General features: G+C 37.3%; 1 protein-coding gene across 2 annotated transcripts in view; it reads left to right on the forward strand.

Moving 5' to 3' along the window:
• LOC310892155 (E3 SUMO-protein ligase RanBP2-like) overlaps positions 1-8,616 on the forward strand; it is a 42,095-nt gene extending 33,479 nt beyond the window's left edge. The window contains exons 25-28 of one of the 2 annotated variants that reach the window (XM_083819532.1): positions 3,501-3,569; positions 4,926-5,110; positions 6,081-6,239; positions 8,455-8,616. In XM_083819532.1, the coding sequence (XP_083675658.1) occupies positions 3,501-3,569; positions 4,926-5,110; positions 6,081-6,239; positions 8,455-8,601 (560 nt within the window). In that variant the 3' untranslated portion in view covers positions 8,602-8,616. Of the gene's footprint in view, positions 1-3,147; positions 3,277-3,500; positions 3,570-4,925; positions 5,111-6,080; positions 6,240-8,454 lie in introns of those variants that run through there. The other variant, XM_083819533.1, reaches the window with a different exon arrangement.
• Positions 8,617-19,642: the final 11,026 nt, after the last annotated feature.

Below are 19,642 nucleotides of genomic sequence, written 5' to 3' on the forward strand. Positions count from 1 at the left end.
AACAAGGCATTTTAGCTGCTAAATAAGCAAGTCGTGACATACATTGTCACTGAAAATCCTGGTTATGCTAAATGTCTTTGTGCTTTCTTGTACGATAACCTTTCAGGACCAACGCAAAAGAAATATCAAGGTGAAGGCTCCAAAATATACGATGGTAATACCAAACAATGGTGCTTGGATGTCTTTTTCGAGATAAATGCGCACTAAAACTGTATTATTCCTAAGTTTATTTTAAGTACTTTTATTTTTTCATTTTAAATAAGTAGACACTCTTGAACGGGGATTTCTGATATTTGGGAGCCAGCTTGGGAATATTAACTACTGCATGAGGAACACAAAGAATGCTTGAAGAAATGTCTCCCGGCCTTTCTGTGTTTAAGTCTTGCTTGAAGTAGTTGGTAGCAGTCCTTCTCATATTGCATACATTTGACTTTAATTTAAAGATATGTATCTAAAATTTAGAATGTCTTTGGGTTTCTTGGGAAATGCGTGTTGCTACTGCATATGGACAGCAGGGAAAAACAGTGTATTATTAGACTTCACTTACAGATAAATTAGTATATGAAGGCAAGCTGTGAAACTTCAGAAAGACAAATTTGGTCTGAAAACTAAATAATACTTCCATCGGTTTAAGCTATTACAATAATTTATTCATTTGTCAGATCATTTCAGCATTTTTTGATTCCTGTAATATACGTGACTACGTGACAAGCATTTCTAATAAGTCCTTGATGATTTCTCAATGTCAGCTTCTCAAATGCAAAATATAATTATTGTTATTTTATATATTCTGCAGATGACATAGGCAGCTTACTGGAAAAGACAGCTATGTCTTTATCCAAATGTTTTGATTATTCAAAGTCAGAATTCACTGGAAGTGGAAGAGGTCTAGGAATAGAAGACAAGACCATTAATTGTTCTGGAACTGATGCATTTCAAAATACAGGTATGTGTGTGGAAACAGGTAATAAATACTGAGTTTCAAATATTGTGCAAAGTACAACACGCAATTTTATTAGTTTCTATTAAATGCATTTCTGTTCAGTTTAGAAATATAATAATCAGTTAAAATATACTTTTAACATAGAGGTTTAACCTTTCCTTTAATATGTTTTGTTCCTTTAGAATGTTTAGGAGGTCCAGACATACTTAATGCAATTATAACATACGTTTTAAAAAGAAATATTAAACGCTTATGCAATTGATTGCCAGATGATTCTATAATATAAATGAAAAAACTGGTTTGTTTTTTTTTTAAGTAGCTAGCTGCATTAACAGGTATTATAAGTCTGTAAATCAGATGTCATTTGTCAGTTTAAGTATTGAAAACTGGCCGCGGGTGGAGAGAAGGGGTGAGCTGTTGTTCAGCTAACTCAGGGAAGTCTAAACATCGTGAAGATGACCGGCTACCATTAATTCACTGCAAATGTTTGAAAGTGCTGCCACGACTGGAGCAGACTGTGAATCAGTGTAGCTGTGTCTCTTATGGAAAGTTTTAGCCTTAGAAGAATACTTGCTAAATTCCCTTGAAAGTGGGTATGGAAGTGGAGACAGACAGCCAACTAACCCTAATAATAAGAGTAATAATACAAGTGCAGAAGACAGAATTTGCTTGCTTTCATGCTAATGGTTATTTTGGAAGTGCCTCTAACTTTAGTGTTGCATAAGTGGGTATCTGGATAGATACTGTAACAAAGGAGGTCTGTTTTTTGAGGATGTGTGGTTCTATGTGCTAGAAAGAGGTGGTAGATATTGGGCTATCAGAAATATAAGTAAATGTTGAAGGAAGCTAGCAGTAGTGGCAGTTGCAAGATTGAACTTCACATCGTTGCATGGAAACTCTGATAGCAATAGAAAACCAGGTATTGCAAAATGACAATTCTTTAGCCACCCTGAGCGGAATTACCCTTCCGCTCTTTCAATAATGATGCTATTTGAAAAGTTCCTGAAGTCGTACTTTACGTTCTCCCGTGTATCACGGTGTTATTTGATAACATAGTTGCCCAAAATTACCTCAGTAGTCAGCTGCCTTACCAGCTCTTTTCTATTAATTTTTATTCTTTGCAGGAGACATCACAGGCAAAACTGACTTGAAAACTGAAGGAGAATGTGTTACTGCTCAGGAAAAGAAAACAGCTCCTGAGGAGAAGGCTAAAGGAGAAACTCTGATGGTTCCTTCTCCATCTGTGTCTGGTGCTAGTGGTAATACTAAGGGTGATAATCCAGAAGACTCTCAGACAGAAATTAAAATTGAAAACACTGAAGTATGAACTAAATTTCTATACAACTTTTTGTCATTGAATTTGTAGAAGTATTTTCACACTCGTAAGACCTGATACTTTTCGCTTTGTGGGGAATAAAACATGTATTGGGGAAAAGTTATTTGAATCCTCTGACTGTGCCTCAAGTCTTTGACACTGGAACTGAGGTTCAGATCTGAAGTTTCTCGGGGAGAGAAAGGAGGTGCAGCTGTTTTCCTAATATAAACAGCTTTGGCTAGTAATGTCCCTCTGAACATGTATGCAAGAATTAATTGATTTCAGAGAGATTTCAAAGAGAAATTGCATCTTTGTGGAAGCATACTGCTTCAGAGGTACTTGGGTCTCTTGTAAAGTTAGTGTCCAATGTGTGGTAAGCGTCAGGAAAGAAATTAAGAAAACTGTCAGAAAGCTTCCAATAACAATTTTTTTCCCTAGCTGTTTACAACTTTTTTTTAATGCGAATTGAGGTGGCCATCTTTAATTTCATCTAGTGTGGGCCCCTGGTTTCTAGTTGTTTCCAGATTGAACCCACCTTAATTTCAGTAGAATTTGTTGCCACCTATGTTGTCTCTAGGAGGCATAGTTGCATAGATGCACAGCTTGTTTTTGTCCAGAGTTTCCTGAAAATATCCGTTGAACGGAGTAATGAGCAGTTCTGAAGCATTAGAAGGGCTGTAGCGGAGTGGGAGTCAGGGAACTTAATATGGTGCCTATTTCGTGGCATCTTCAGTACTGCTGTTGTAGTTAAAGAAACTGATAGCACTGTGGGGGGGGGGGGAGAGTTCTTCATTATGACTGTCCTTACTGTCCTGACTTAAAGTGGTTTGAATATTAGGCTCCTTCTTGCTTATTTTTTTTTTATTGCTTTACTCCTTATTAATCTCAGGAGAATGACGTCACCAGTTCTACTGATATAGTGCCTACAACTAAAGGAGAACCAACTGAATCAGCTGATGAGGCTATAGCGCACGTGCGGTCAGCTGAAGAGCCAGATTCCAGCACAGGCAATGTTCATGTATTGCAGGCTTGAGATGTCTTTTTTTTTCAATATAATTACTGTCATTCTGAGAAGTGATGTGCAAACTTTAAATATACGGGAAGGGAAGAATATTGTAGAGACTTCTGCAGTTTATTCTTGTTGACTACATGACATTAGAAATGTTTTCCCTAAAGGACTAGAAAAACATTTGACTTTCCCATCCTGTTTGATAGAAAACCAAATCTTCTCACTTTGTTTAGGCACTGCTTCAGACTTGTTTGCGTATCAGGCGTCCAAATACTCCGGAAACTTGGCTTTCAACTTAGTCGGTAAGTTAAGCCTCTGAGACAGATATTGAACAGGACTTCTGCTTCATACAAAATACCTTTGTGCACCAAACTTCTGCATATAGTTTAGATATGTAAATTTTGCGTATTATGTTAATTAGTGTAATTTTTCTTGGGCCATAAACCATAGGACTGTCTCTTGTGGTGGTGTACCACCCCTTAGCCCTGATTACATCATTTCTTATCTGTTAACCTTTTTCCTTTTTCTTGATGCTGCTTCTGGTTGTCTGCCCTTTTCTCTTCCTCAGTTGCCTGCCATCCACAACCTATCCTTAACTACTTTTTCCCCATTGCCCTGAGTTTTCACAGAATCACAGAAAGGTTGAGATTGAAAGGGACCTCAAGAGGTCATCTTGTCCAAACAAGAGGTCATCTTGTCCAAACAAGAGGTCACCTTGTCCAAACAAGAGGTCACCTTGTCCAAACAAGAGGTCACCTTGTCCAAACAAGAGGTCACCTTGTCCAAACAAGAGGTCACCTTGTCCAAACTGCTCAAGCATCCTAGACACAGTTGCCCAGGATTGTGTCTGGATGTTTCTGATTTTTTTTGTACCCAAATTTCTATTTCTGCTATCATCACCGAAGTAATCTTTGCCTTATGTGGTACCAGTATGCAGTTGGGCTTACAACATTTCATTCCCTAGAAGATCCCAATACTTCCCTTCAGTTATCTGACAATTTTGGTTATTTAACTGTTTGTGAAATCTAGGGGAATGGCTTTAAACTGTAAGAGGGTAGGTTTAGATTAGACATACAGAAGAAATTCTTGACTCAGAGGATGGTGAGGCACTGGCATAGGTTTCTCAGAGAAGCTGTGGGTGCCCCATCCCCGGAAGTGTTTAAGGCCAGGCTGGGTGGGGCTTTGAGCAACCTGGTCTGGTGGGAGGTGTCCCTGCCCATGGCAGGGGGTTTGGAACTGGGTGGTGGTTAAGGTCCCTTCCAACCCAAACCATCTTGTGATTCTTTGTCTAGCAATTTCTCATGCCATGTCCAGTAGTTTTTTAAGTCCCATTCAGTTAGCTTAAATCAATTGACTGGCCTAATTGGCTTAGGTCAGGGTCTAGTCAGCAGTTAATCACTTTCCTGAAGCCATAACAAAAAGGAAACTTTGGCTACATCATGTTTCAGTCTGTGCATAGATTGAGTCAAAAAAAAGTCATGGAACAAAACTTTGAGCATTTCTCCTTAATTCTTTAGGAGATTTTTCATTTCAATATTTCTTGCTCTATACTGGTCACTGTAAATGCTTAAAATACATGTTCACTGTTTTGGATCAGCAGTCTTTATTTATTTAAGACGATATTTTTAATGTAAAGTGTGTTCTTTCTCTCTCTGTAGATAACACCTTACCATCCTCTTTGGCTGAAAGTGCACAAGAAAATGGTGAACAGAATATTACTGGTGGTTTGGTAGGGAAGACTGAGAGTGGAACTGAAGCTCAAGAATTCAATAGGCAAGACCTAATACTACCTCACATCAGTCAAATTTATAACGAATTGTGTGTCACCTATCAGGAGTTCCAGGTAGGAACTGTAATGGCCTCAGACATTTTGTAATGCTCAGTAATGTTACAAAGATTCTGACTTTTGACAGAGAATTCAGAAATTACTAACTATATCACTGTCATCATCCACCTCTTCCCCTAAATTAGTTCACTGATTTGATAATGATGCCCTGACTTGGGTAGGGGTTAGATCAGATCAGATATTTGCTCTGCTTCAGGGAGTTTGAATGCAGTGCTATTACTCCAAGAGTTGTGTTTTGTGATGCAGTGTGGGCATGGAGAGAAACACCTGCAACCACTGCTTCTCCTGACAGCACCTGAAACTATTCTCTTCACTCTGGGCATTCAAGAGTGCTTGCCCTCTTGACCTTCTGTGAAGACCATCCCTTCTGCCTTTCCTTTTCTGCTGCTGATGACTCCCAACAGTTTATCCACCAGCAGGCTTGGGCCACTAACTAAAGAGTTCCCAAGCCTGCATTGGTTTTATTCTGTAACAGCTTCTGTGCTTTTGCTAGATTTCCTGCTGGGACTGTCTTTTGTACCATACGAGATCAAAACAATTGTGTGTATCTTTTTTCTCACCACTTTCCTGGGGGTGCTTCCCACTAACTGAAGAAACAATATAGTAATCTAGTGTTTAGGGCACTGGACTATTTTTTGTCTTACAGATAATAGCATTATCCAAAAGTTTTGGAAGCAAAATCCTACTTTTAGTTGTCTAAGCTATTGCTCGAACAGCCATGCAGAGTTGAATTTTGTATTTTGGAAGGCCAAGCAGTCCTGCCACAAATCAAAGTAGTTTGTGTTAGCGTTTGAGGAAGCTGAATGTAGATGGCCATTAAGATACTTATAATTAGTCAGCTATTGTGTAACACTACAATTAAAAACAAAACCTAAGCATATCTGCAGAGGAAAGAATTCTAGTTCACTATAAATCGATAATTTCATATGTTTTGAAGCCGTTTCAACATTTTTTTTCCTTGGCATAGAGAGAGCGTTCAGCACAGGAGCAATATGCACTGGAACTTCAGAGACGAGAATATTTTCTAGTTCAGCGAGAAACATTGCTTGACAGACGTGAAGCAGCTTTGGCTGCAATAAAACATGCTGAGAAAGAAGTTCAGGCAAGATTTGGAATTATAAATAAGGTACAATAACTTATGTAATGATTCTTATTGCTCCCCATATATTTTAACTTGCTTGTAGTTTTCTTAAGTCATCACGTGTTTGCTGGATATAATGCTTATTTCTTTAAAGCGTTTGAAACCCCAAAATGAAAGATGGAGAATAAAAAGTAACAAACTGTTGTTAGGGTGTTTGGTGTGGTTTCCAGTTCAAAATGGTGCATTTAATTGTGGGATGTGTAGGTACATTTTCCTGTTAAAATCTGGAAATTAAGATAATTTGTTTCTAAATCTGCAAAAATTATATGACCTTTATTAGAGAAAAAAATTGTGATGAATCTCTAATTGTATGTAACTTAAATGATTATATTTGCATCAGCTCTTTCTGAAGTAGATTTTCTTGGGAAGGCTTTAAGACACATTGAGATTTTATGACATAATAAATTGCAAAGAGTATTTCTGGAAAAAAAAAACACTCGAAGTTCAACCGAACGTGGGGGCTGTGGCAAGAAATGAAATGGTATGATTTTGGTGTAAGAGGAGGTAATTATTGACACCGTTCTTGCAGGGACTTGCTATTGAATGTAGCTCTTGTAAAAAGTTTTGGTTGTTATTCTGAAGGTTGCCAAGAGAAGTGCTTTAATATATGTACTCTGCGTCTAAACCATAAGATCAGAATATAAATTCCTTTGAGGTGTGCATATGAACCTTTCCCACAAGCCATTGAGGGAGTATGTAGATACAGGAAAAAAAGGGAGAAAGGTGTCAGGGGAGCAGGACCTCAACTTTCAATAGGGAAGGAATGTGTTAAGATAGATGGTTCAAATCCGTAAAAGTGATTTTAAAGATGTCTTTAGAAAAAACACAAGTGGCTTTAAAAGTGTCACACAGGTTAGAGAAGTGTTGAAAAGCCAGGAGCAGTTAGTGGTTATCTGTAAAAACTTGTGGAGGTCAAGTGGAGTCAACTAGAAAAATCTGATGCCGTTCTTTTCAAATGGGAAAGAGTTACACAGCCATCAACTTAATGTTGGTTCTCAGCTAAATAAATAAATATATGTCCTGGCAAGCTATGAACAAACCATGCGAAGTGCCATGCCAAAAACACTGCAGTAAATGGCAACGAGCTTGTGTTAATCCTAAATTGTCAAATCAGTGTGATTTCCATTAGGACAAGGTAACAGGCATGGCTAGTAGAGGAGTACTAGTTATATGTATGTCTAGACTTTGCTGTATTGTTTCTGGTACAGTTTTACGTGGCGTTTTCATAATCATATTAGAAAAGTATGACAGCTGAAATAAGGTTGGTGGTAAGGTGTAGTGAGACAGTGTTTCACAGCTGAAGGAATGTACATAGTAGATTCTGGAATAGTCTCTTTTGGGTCCAGTATTGGGTGTTTTCAGTGAGAAGTGTGATGGTGAGAAAGAGCACGCTTGTTAAACTTGAAGCGAATAGCAAGCGAGGGAGAATTTCAAGCATGCTGAAAAAGAAGGTTAGGATTAAAATTGATCTTGACAAATTGAAGAGGTAGTAGGTCTGAGAAAAGCGCAATGCTTCAGAGGCAAGAGTGTGCAGTATTGCATTTGAACAGAAATATCATGTGTACACGTACAGGGTGATGAACAAATGCAGGGACACGTGAACATGCCAATCTTTGGCTACATAAAAGGCTGCCACAAAGAGAAAGAAACTAATCTTTTTTTTTTCCATGTCTGTGATAGAAGTAGTGGCAGGGTAAGTATGAGGAAAAACTAGATTAAAACAAAAGCAGTCAACCACTGGGTCAGAGAGGTCAGTAAGACTGGTGCTTCCAGTATTTGCAGGTCTTCAGAACAGACTAGACAAACATTTGGCAGGAATGAAGTGATACAGTTGATTATGATATGGATGGTACCCAATTTAATAATGGAATTGGATGGTTTAGACATCCTGGCACCACCTACAGCAACCCAGTGGCCTGTGCAATTATTGCCAAATCCCTGAAGCACTGTGAAATTATCGTCAAAACCCCGAATATGCAAGCCCTATGGCTCCCATTTTTCTTTCTGTTTCTTCTTACTACGTGGTGTGGATGTTGCTTTCTTCACTACTGGTTGTATGTGCAGATTGGACCATGCAGAATTACAAATTTGATCTTTGGAAGTTTGTCCTATTATTTTAACAGTAAAATGGAACTTAGTTGAGAATTATTTCTAAAATACGCTCTTGTTAATCATGCTTTAACATTTGATATTTCTATAGCAACATGATACCGAAATGAACCGAATGAAAGAAACCTTGAGAGGAGTGGCTGAGGAAAATAGTAGACTGAAGTCATCATTTAACTCTGTGATGGATGAGAATGATTCCCTAAAAAAACAGGCAAGATTAATTATTTCCTGTTATTAGTAGCTTTAGAAGTTACAGTCAACAATTTTAAACATTTGAACAAGTTGTTTGCAAAATTGCTGATTTTGTTTCTGTAAGACAAGAATTGTGTGAATGGTTGTAATTACTTTCTGCTTCATTTTCTAGCACGTGAAATTTAGTCTCTCAGATCTTTTCCAGTATTAAAGAAATTAGAGTTAGTCCCCTGACCCTGTAGCAACAGGTGATTTTAGGAAAGACTAACCATATCCTTTGAAGCAAACTGAGATTGGATAGAGAGAAAGTATTTTATAATGGAAGCCACCCTGTGCTGAATTGCTCTGCTGATTCTATTAAATAAAAAGTAGTATGTGTATTTCTAATTCCATGATTACTCAGTATCTTCAGTTATTTTTGAAAGTGTTAATTAAAGGAATATTTTCTCTGTTCTTAAAGACACGCTGAGACAGTGGTTCACAATAATACAGAGTTAAAGTTTTCTTCTCACTTGACTTAAATCTGACCTAAATGCTGACAGGCAAATTGCTACGTAAACTCTTTTGACCATTGCTCCTTCAGTGAATTGCAGTTCTGATGCTCTTGAGTCTGATGAAAATCATCTGCTTCCTAGTCTCAGTAAAATCTTTGTCCTTCTCTTTTGTGCAAACTGAAGTATTCACAGAGGACTTACATGATGATCGGGATGTTTGTTGTATCCATAGAGTACGTTACTTATATTTAAATGGAGGTTATAGTTTGCCTCGTATTCTTTTCTCACAGAGCATGGTCAGTAACAGTGTCATTCTTGCAAGAAGAAAACTTTCACCCTCTCTATTTCCAAGGCCATTAGACCATTCTTGAAACATGCACTCCATTTTTTGTGTCATTTCTTTATGAGAAGTAATCAAATACGTAGTGCCTATATCCCTAAAGAGGTATTGTGCTTATTCTTCCCCTGTAAGCGGAAAGGTTGGGCCGCAAGTCAACAAAGAGCCACGACTATTTTATTTATCCAGGCAGAGGTTGCCTGGAGAGGTTGAGGAGTCCCCGTCCTTGAAGATCTTCACAAGCTGCCTGGACGTGGTCCTGGGCAGCCTGCTCTGGGTGGCCCCGTTTAAACAAGATGGTTGGACCAGATGGTCTCCAGAGGTCCCTTCCCACCTCGGCCATCCCGTGATTTGTTGAGGAAGTGGACAGTGATTTTGTTTCTATCACTGTCCATGCTGAGAAGAAAAAAATTGAACTTTTAATCATTTAGCAATCACATCAAATGATTTCAGTGTGATGGTTAAGTCAAAAAGTGAGTTTTGAATCTACAGCTATTTGAATGGTTTTTGATTCTTTCAGTTAAGTGACGCGAACGAACAGAACAAGAAGTTAGATGATCGAGCAAAAAGCATGCAAGCTCAGTTAGATAATTTAAAGGTAAGGTTTCTTCTTACAGGTACCTTCTTCTGTTATAGTTATGCAAGCCTTATAAAGCATTGTGTAATGTAGTTTGGAGAAATTGAGAATCTTGATTCAAATTTTTTCTCGCAAAACCTTTCACTTGTAATTCTGCTGTCCCTGACTGTTTTGAAAGTTTATGGTCAGTTTCAAGCCACCTTGCTCCTGCTCCATCCCAAGCTGAGCAAGCCTTTCCTAGGCTTGGTTAACTCTAAAGGTTCGGCCTTTTCAATGGAAGTAGTTGAGCAGTCCGCTTGGAGCCTATCTGTAGCATTTTTCTTTGTTGATGAGATCGTTTCTATATTTACCACTAAAGTCCTTTTTGCAGCATGATAACAGTCTGAGAGCGAGGCTTAAGAAAATGTAGCGGATGGCTGAATTGTTAGTGCAAAAGACAGCACTTCTGAACAAGGCGCTATTTTCACATAGAAGATTCTCACAGTTTCTGAGAAAAGGAACGTTATTTTCTGAAAACATTTGTTTTATACTCAGCTTCAAAGCCTCAGTGTTGGTTTTTTTTTTCAGAATCTGCTGGCATATATTTAATTATATTACAAATTTCCAGTGAGGGGGAGAAAAGACACATTCCTTGGTTTCTTTTTCAAGACGCACAGGTTTTTGACTGTTACAAGTAATTGTCATTTCAGTTTTCCTTTGTTGCTGTTTTTTGTCTGTTTTTGCTTATAATTTAATGGTATGTCCTGGTATTAAATTATATTATTAAATTATGTTATAAAATATTATATTAAAAGATAACTATGTTGAGTTTCACAAGGGTTTTTTTTTTTTTTCCAATTCAATGAAATGTAACAAGTATTGGATACATTCCTGGACATTGCAGGACAGGTGTTTAAGTACAGGTGAACTAAAGCGTCTTAACTATCATCAGTGAATGGTTAGAATATTTGAAAGATTCAAGAAAGAGAGAATTGGGCATGTTTGTGGTTAAAATGGATGCTAAGAAGAAAAGCTAAGTGTAAACAAAAGCTTTGACATTTGTTTTCATTCACAGTTCTTTCCCACATGTGACTTAACTGAGGAATGTACAATTGAGAAGATCTAGGTATTTTCTGGAAAAAAATAAGATCCATAGGCTGTACGCCGTGGCTCCCATTTTCTTTCTATTTCTTCTTACTACGTGGTGTGGATGTTGCTTTCTTCACTACTGGTTGTATGTGCAGATTGGACCATGCAGAATTACAAATTTGATCTTTGGAAGTTTGTCCTGTTATTTTAACAGGAAAATGGAACTTAGTTGAGAATTATTTCTAAAATACGCTCTTGTTAATCATGCTTTAACATTTGATATTTCTATAGCAACCTGGTACCGAAATGAACCGAATGAAAGAAACCTTGAGAGGAGTGGCTGAGGAAAATAGTAAACTGAAGTCATCATTTAAGTCTGTGATGGATGAGAATGATTCCCTAAAAAAACAGGCAAGATTAATTATTTCCTGTTATTAGTAGCTTTAGAAGTTACAGTCAACAATTTTAAACGTTTGAACAAGTTGTTTGCAAAATTGCTGATTTTGTTTCTGTAAGACAAGAATTGTGTGAATGGTTGTAATTACTTTCTGCTTCATTTTCTAGCACGTGAAATTTAGTCTCTCAGATCTTTTCCAGTATTAAAGAAATTAGAGTTAGTCCTCTGACCCTGTAGCAACAGGTGATTTTAGGAAAGACTAACCATATCCTTTGAAGCAAACTGAGATTGGATAGAGAGAAAGTATTTTATAATGAAAGCCACCCTGTGCTGAATTGCTCTGCTGATTCTATTAAATAAAAAGTAGTATGTGTATTTCTAATTCCATGATTACTCAGTATCTTCAGTTATTTTTGAAAGTGTTAATTAAAGGAATATTTTCTCTGTTCTTAAAGACACGCTGAGACAGTGGTTCACAATAATACAGAGTTAAAGTTTTCTTCTCACTTGACTTAAATCTGACCTAAATGCTGACAGGCAAATTGCTACGTAAACTCTTTTGACCATTGCTCCTTCAGTGAATTGCAGTTCTGATGCTCTTGAGTCTGATGAAAATCATCTGCTTCCTAGTCTCAGTAAAATCTTTGTCCTTCTCTTTTGTGCAAACTGAAGTATTCACAGAGGACTTACATGATGATCGGGATGTTTGTTGTATCCATAGAGTACGTTACTTATATTTAAATGGAGGTTATAGTTTGCCTCGTATTCTTTTCTCACAGAGCATGGTCAGTAACAGTGTCATTCTTTCGAGAAGAAAACTTTCACCCTCTCTATTTCCAAGGCCATTAGACCATTCTTGAAACATGCACTCCATTTTTTGTGTCATTTCTTTATGAGGAGTAATCAAATACGTAGTGCCTATATCCCTAAAGAGGTATTGTGCTTATTCTTCCCCTGTAAGCGGAAAGGTTGGGCCGCAAGTCAACAAAGAGCCACGACTATTTTATTTATCCAGGCAGAGGTTGCCTGGAGAGGTTGAGGAGTCCCCGTCCTTGAAGATCTTCACAAGCTGCCTGGACGTGGTCCTGGGCAGCCTGCTCTGGGTGGCCCTGTTTAAACAAGATGGTTGGACCAGATGGTCTCCAGAGGTCCCTTCCCACCTCGGCCATCCCGTGATTTGTTGAGGAAGTGGACAGTGATTTTGTTTCTATCACTGTCCATGCTGAGAAGAAAAAAATTGAACTTTTAATCATTTAGCAATCACATCAAATGATTTCAATGTGATGGTTAAGTCAAAAAGTGAGTTTTGAATCTACAGCTATTTGAATGGTTTTTGATTCTTTCAGTTAAGTGACGCGAACGAACAGAACAAGAAGTTAGATGATCGAGCAAAAAGCATGCAAGCTCAGTTAGATAATTTAAAGGTAAGGTTTCTTCTTACAGGTACCTTCTTCTGTTATAGTTATGCAAGCCTTATAAAGCATTGTGTAATGTAGTTTGGAGAAATTGAGAATCTTAATTCAAATTTTTTCTCGCAAAACCTTTCACTTGTAATTCTGCTGTCCCTGACTGTTTTGAAAGTTTATGGTCAGTTTCAAGCCACCTTGCTCCTGCTCCATCCCAAGCTGAGCAAGCCTTTCCTAGGCTTGGTTAACTCTAAAGGTTCGGCCTTTTCAATGGAAGTAGTTGAGCACTCCGCTTGGAGCCTATCTGTAGCATTTTTCTTTGTTGATGAGATCGTTTCTATATTTACCACTAAAGTCCTTTTTGCAGCATGATAACAGTCTGAGAGCGAGGCTTAAGAAAATGTAGTGGATGGCTGAATTGTTAGTGCAAAAGACAGCACTTCTGAACAAGGCGCTATTTTCACATAGAAGATTCTCACAGTTTCTGAGAAAAGGAACGTTATTTTCTGAAAACATTTGTTTTATACTCAACTTCAAAGCCTCAGTGTTGTTTTTTTTCAGAATCTGCTGGCATATATTTAATTATATTACAAATTTCCAGTGAGGGGGAGAAAAGACACATTCCTTGGTTTCTTTTTCAAGACGCACAGGTTTTTGACTGTTACAAGTAATTGTCATTTCAGTTTTCCTTTGTTGCTGTTTTTTGTCTGTTTTTGCTTATAATTTAATGGTATGTCCTGGTATTAAATTATATTATTAAATTATGTTATAAAATATTATATTAAAAGATAACTATGTTGAGTTTCACAAGGTTTTTTTTTTTTTTCCAATTCAATGAAATGTAACAAGTATTGGATACATTCCTGGACATTGCAGGAAAGGTGTTTAAGTACAGGTGAACTAAAGTGTCTTAACTATCATCAGTGAATGGTTAGAATATTTGAAAGATTCAAGAAAGAGAGAATTGGGCATGTTTGTGGTTAAAATGGATGCTAAGAAGAAAAGCTAAGTGTAAACAAAAGCTTTGACATTTGTTTTCATTCACAGTTCTTTCCCACATGTGACTTAACTGAGGAATGTACAATTGAGAAGATCTAGGTATTTTCTGGAAAAAAAATAAGATCCATAGGCTGTACGCCGTGGCTCCCATTTTCTTTCTATTTCTTCTTAATACGTGGTGTGGATGTTGCTTTCTTCACTACTGGTTGTATGTGCAGATTGGACCATGCAGAATTACAAATTTGATCTTTGGAAGTTTGTCCTATTATTTTAACAGTAAAATGGAACTTAGTTGAGAATTATTTCTAAAATACGCTCTTGTTAATCATGCTTTAACATTTGATATTTCTATAGCTATATATGACAGAAATGAACCGAATGAGAGAAACCGTGATAGAAGTGGGTAAGGAAAATAGCACACTGAAGTCATCGTATAACACTGTGATGGATGAGAATGAATCCCTAAAAAAACAGGCAAGATTAATTATTTCCTGTTATTAGTAGCTTTAGAAGTTACAGTCAACAATTTTAAACGTTTGAACAAGTTGTTTGCAAAATTGCTGATTTTGTTTCTGTAAGACAAGAATTGTGTGAATGGTTGTAATTACTTTCTGCTTCATTTTCTAGCACGTGAAATTTAGTCTCTCAGATCTTTTCCAGTATTAAAGAAATTAGAGTTAGTCCCCTGACCCTGTAGCAACAGGTGATTTTAGGAAAGACTAACCATATCCTCTGAAGCAAACTGAGATTGGATAGAGAGAAAGTATTTTATAATGGAAGCCACCCTGTGCTGAATTGCTCTGCTGATTCTATTAAATAAAAAGTAGTATGTGTATTTCTAATTCCATGATTACTCAGTATCTTCAGTTATTTTTGAAAGTGTTAATTAAAGGAATATTTTCTCTGTTCTTAAAGACACGCTGAGACAGTGGTTCACAATAATACAGAGTTAAAGTTTTCTTCTCACTTGACTTAAATCTGACCTAAATGCTGACAGGCAAATTGCTACGTAAACTCTTTTGACCATTGCTCCTTCAGTGAATTGCAGTTCTGATGCTCTTGAGTCTGATGAAAATCATCTGCTTCCTAGTCTCAGTAAAATCTTTGTCCTCCTCTTTTGTGCAAACTGAAGTATTCACAGAGGACTTACATGATGATCGGGATGTTTGTTGTATCCATAGAGTACGTTACTTATATTTAAATGGAGGTTATAGTTTGCCTCGTATTCTTTTCTCACAGAGCATGGTCAGTAACAGTGTCATTCTTTCGAGAAGAAAACTTTCACCCTCTCTATTTCCAAGGCCATTAGACCATTCTTGAAACAGGCACTCCATTTTTTGTGTCATTTCTTTATGAGAAGTAATCAAATACGTAGTGCCTATATCCCTAAAGAGGTATTGTGCTTATTCTTCCCCTGTAAGCGGAAAGGTTGGGCCGCAAGTCAACAAAGAGCCACGACTATTTTATTTATCCAGGCAGAGATTGCCTGGAGAGGTTGAGGAGTCCCCGTCCTTGAAGATCTTCACAAGCTGCCTGGACGTGGTCCTGGGCAGCCTGCTCTGGGTGGCCCTGTTTAAACAAGATGGTTGGACCAGATGGTCTCCAGAGGTCCCTTCCCACCTCGGCCATCCCGTGATTTGTTGAGGAAGTGGACAGTGATTTTGTTTCTATCACTGTCCATGCTGAGAAGAAAAAAATTGAACTTTTAGCAATCACATCAAATGATTTCAGTGTGATGGTTAAGTCAAAAAGTGAGTTTTGAATCTACAGCTATTTGAATGGTTTTTGATTCTTTCAGTTAAGTGACGCGAAAGAACAGAACAAGAAGTTAGAAGATCGAGCAAGAAGCATGCAAGCTCAGTTAAATGATTCAAAGGTAAGGTTTCTTCTTCCAGGTACCTTCTTCCTTTATAGTTAACAAGTGAAATATAATTCATTGTTACGTTTTATTGTAGCAGAAGCATGCATTGGTAATGACACAGAAGTCTAATGATTCAGGACAAGTGGTGCGCTCACGTAAACGTGGTATGGAGAAAAATGAGACAGGAGCATCAAAAAGTGATAAGGTAAGGACTGGGCAAGGTGAAAGATCTGTGTGAAAGACTTTAGGCAGTAGAACGTTATGTATCTGCTAGAAATTAGAAAATGCTAGAAATTAGAAAAATAAAATAATTTTTATTGATTTTTTTTAGTGAGTTAATTACAGTAGGAATAGGTAGACACTATATTGGGAGAAACAGTCAACTGAAAGAATAAAGTATGTTGCTAAAAATGTCTTTTGAATTTTATATTGTGTATGTACATGTTTTTTGCTTATTTAGCTATGTTTTCTTCTTCCTCTCATGTTATCTCTCAACTATGAATTAAAATTATATTCTGCCTGCACTGTAACTGTTTTCTTCTGCTGTGTCAGAGCAAATCTTAAACTTATCCTGGTTACTGCTACAGTACAACACTGTCCTTTATGAATAAAACCAGCTGAAATGTAGTTAGAGAAGTCAGATAACAAATTTTAATTTGATAAGCCAGAGATGATTGTACTGCTGTTATACTTTGGGGAAATGGTCTTTAATGTGGGAAAGAATAAATGCAGTGTTCATATATAGTTCCAAAAGGATCACCTTGTTTTCCTTAAAATACCTTCTTGCATCACTTAATGAAATACTTTCTGTCTCCATGTTATTCCAGTCAGTAGCAAGTCCTCTGCTAGTACTCTGCCAACATTTCCCGACTGGTAATGACTTTCTCCCGCTAGAGGCTAAACTGAAATGAGAAAGAGAGATATTCACACCATTCTACTTGATCTATATCAGATGCCTTAAAACTGTACTGTCTCTATATAGCCAACATATTTCTCTGTGTACGTAGGTTTTAGCGTACTTTAGTCGCAAGTGATATATGAGCAGCATCAGTAGTTATAATTCTGAGTGAAGAGAAGAACAGTTGTCTGAAGGTAGATACAAGAAGACCTGTGAAGGTTTTAAAGAGCTGTTTGTGCAGCCTGTCTTCAGGAACCTCTGGATACCTTTCACAGAGTTTTTCTGTACAGTTGTAGTAGAGGGACAGAATGACAATGTCATGAAGTCTTTATTCTTCTAACGGTGCTACTTACACAGTTAAAATTTAGCATAAGTAGATTGTATGAAATAAAGCAAAGGAGTGTATCACATGTATCAAAATGAGGATTTCCACATGCACAGATCATTAAGCCATTGAGGGAGGATGCACAAGCCATTGAGGGAGTATGTAGATACAGGAAAAAAAGGGAGAAAGGTGTCAGGGGAGCAGGACCTCAACTTTCAATAGGGAAGGAATGTGTTAAGATAGATGGTTCAAATCCGTAAAAGTGATTTTAAAGATGTCTTTAGAAAAAACACAAGTGGCTTTAAAAGTGTCACACAGGTTAGAGAAGTGTTGAAAAGCCAGGAGCAGTTAGTGGTTATCTGTAAAAACTTGTGGAGGTCAAGTGGAGTCAACTAGAAAAATCTGATGCCGTTCTTTTCAAATGGGAAAGAGTTACACAGCCATCAACTTAATGTTGGTTCTCAGCTAAAAATATAAATATATGTCCTGGCAAGCTATGAACAAACCATGCGAAGTGCCATGCCAGAAACACTGCAGTAAATGGCAACGAGCTTGTGTTAATCCTAAATTGTCAAATCAGTGTGATTTCCATTAGGACAAGGTAACAGGCATGGCTAGTAGAGGAGTACTAGTTATATGTATGTCTAGACTTTGCTGTATTGTTTCTGGTACAGTTTTACGTGGCGTTTTCATAATCATATTAGAAAAGTATGACAGCTGAAATAAGGTTGGTGGTAAGGTGTAGTGAGACAGTGTTTCACAGCTGAAGGAATGTACATAGTAGATTCTGGAATAGTCTCTTTTGGGTCCAGTATTGGGTGTTTTCAGTGAGAAGTGTGATGGTGAGAAAGAGCACGCTTGTTAAACTTGAAGCGAATAGCAAGCGAGGGAGAATTTCAAGCATGCTGAAAAAGAAGGTTAGGATTAAAATTGATCTTGACAAATTGAAGAGGTAGTAGGTCTGAGAAAAGCGCAATGCTTCAGAGGCAAGAGTGTGCAGTATTGCATTTGAACAGAAATATCATCTGTACACATGCAGGGTGATGAACAAATGCAGGGACACGTGAACATGCCAATCTTTGGCTACATAAAAGGCTGCCACAAAGAGAAAGAAAGTAATCTTTTTTTTTTCCATGTCTGTGATAGAAGTAGTGGCAGGGTAAGTATGAGGAAAAACTAGATTAAAACAAAAGCAGTCAACCACTGGGTCAGAGAGGTCAGTAAGACTGGTGCTTCCAGTATTTGCAGGTCTTCAGAACAGACTAGACAAACATTTGGCAGGAATGAAGTGATACAGTTGATTATGATATGGATGGTACCCGATTTAATAATGGAATTGGATGGTTTAGACATCCTGGCACCACCTACAGCAACCCAGTGGCCTGTGAAATTATTGCCAAATCCCTGAAGCACTGTGAAATTATTGTCAAACCCCGAATATGCAAGCCTTATAAAGCATTGTGTAACGTAGTTTGGAGAAATTGAGAATCTTAATTCAAATTTTTTCTCGCAAAACCTTTCACTTGTAATTCTGCTGTCCCTGACTGTTTTGAAAGTTTATGGTCAGTTTCAAGCCACCTTGCTCCTGCTCCATCCCAAGCTGAGCAAGCCTTTCCTAGGCTTGGTTAACTCTAAAGGTTCGGCCTTTTCAATGGAAGTAGTTGAGCAGTCCGCTTGGAGCCTACCTGTAGCATTTTTGTTTGTTGATGAGATCGTTTCTATATTTACCACTAAAGTCCTTTTTGCAGCATGATAACAGTCTGAGAGCGAGGCTTAAGAAAATGTAGTGGATGGCTGAATTGTTAGTGCAAAAGACAGCACTTCTGAACAAGGCGCTATTTTCACATAGAAGATTCTCACAGTTTCTGAGAAAAGGAACGTTATTTTCTGAAAACATTTGTTTTATACTCAACTTCAAAGCCTCAGTGTTGGTTTTTTTTTTCAGAATCTGCTGGCATATATTTAATTATATTACAAATTTCCAGTGAGGGGGAGAAAAGACACATTCCTTGGTTTCTTTTTCAAGACGCACAGGTTTTTGACTGTTACAAGTAATTGTCATTTCAGTTTTCCTTTGTTGCTGTTTTTTGTCTGTTTTTGCTTATAATTTAATGGTATGTCCTGGTATTAAATTATATTATTAAATTATGTTATAAAATATTATATTAAAAGATAACTATGTTGAGTTTCACAAGGTTTTTTTTTTTTTTCCAATTCAATGAAATGTAACAAGTATTGGATACATTCCTGGACATTGCAGGACAGGTGTTTAAGTACAGGTGAACTAAAGCGTCTTAACTATCATCAGTGAATGGTTAGAATATTTGAAAGATTCAAGAAAGAGAGAATTGGGCATGTTTGTGGTTAAAATGGATGCTAAGAAGAAAAGCTAAGTGTAAACAAAAGCTTTGACATTTGTTTTCATTCACAGTTCTTTCCCACATGTGACTTAACTGAGGAATGTACAATTGAGAAGATCTAGGTATTTTCTGGAAAAAAAATAAGATCCATAGGCTGTACGCCGTGGCTCCCATTTTCTTTCTATTTCTTCTTAATACGTGGTGTGGATGTTGCTTTCTTCACTACTGGTTGTATGTGCAGATTGGACCATGCAGAATTACAAATTTGATCTTTGGAAGTTTGTCCTGTTATTTTAACAGGAAAATGGAACTTAGTTGAGAATTATTTCTAAAAGATTATTTCTAAAAGCTCTTGTTAATCATGC

This window comes from Anser anser (genome assembly GCF_964211835.1).
Source record: "Anser anser genome assembly, chromosome: 1".
NCBI classification, from domain to species: domain Eukaryota; kingdom Metazoa; phylum Chordata; class Aves; order Anseriformes; family Anatidae; genus Anser; species Anser anser.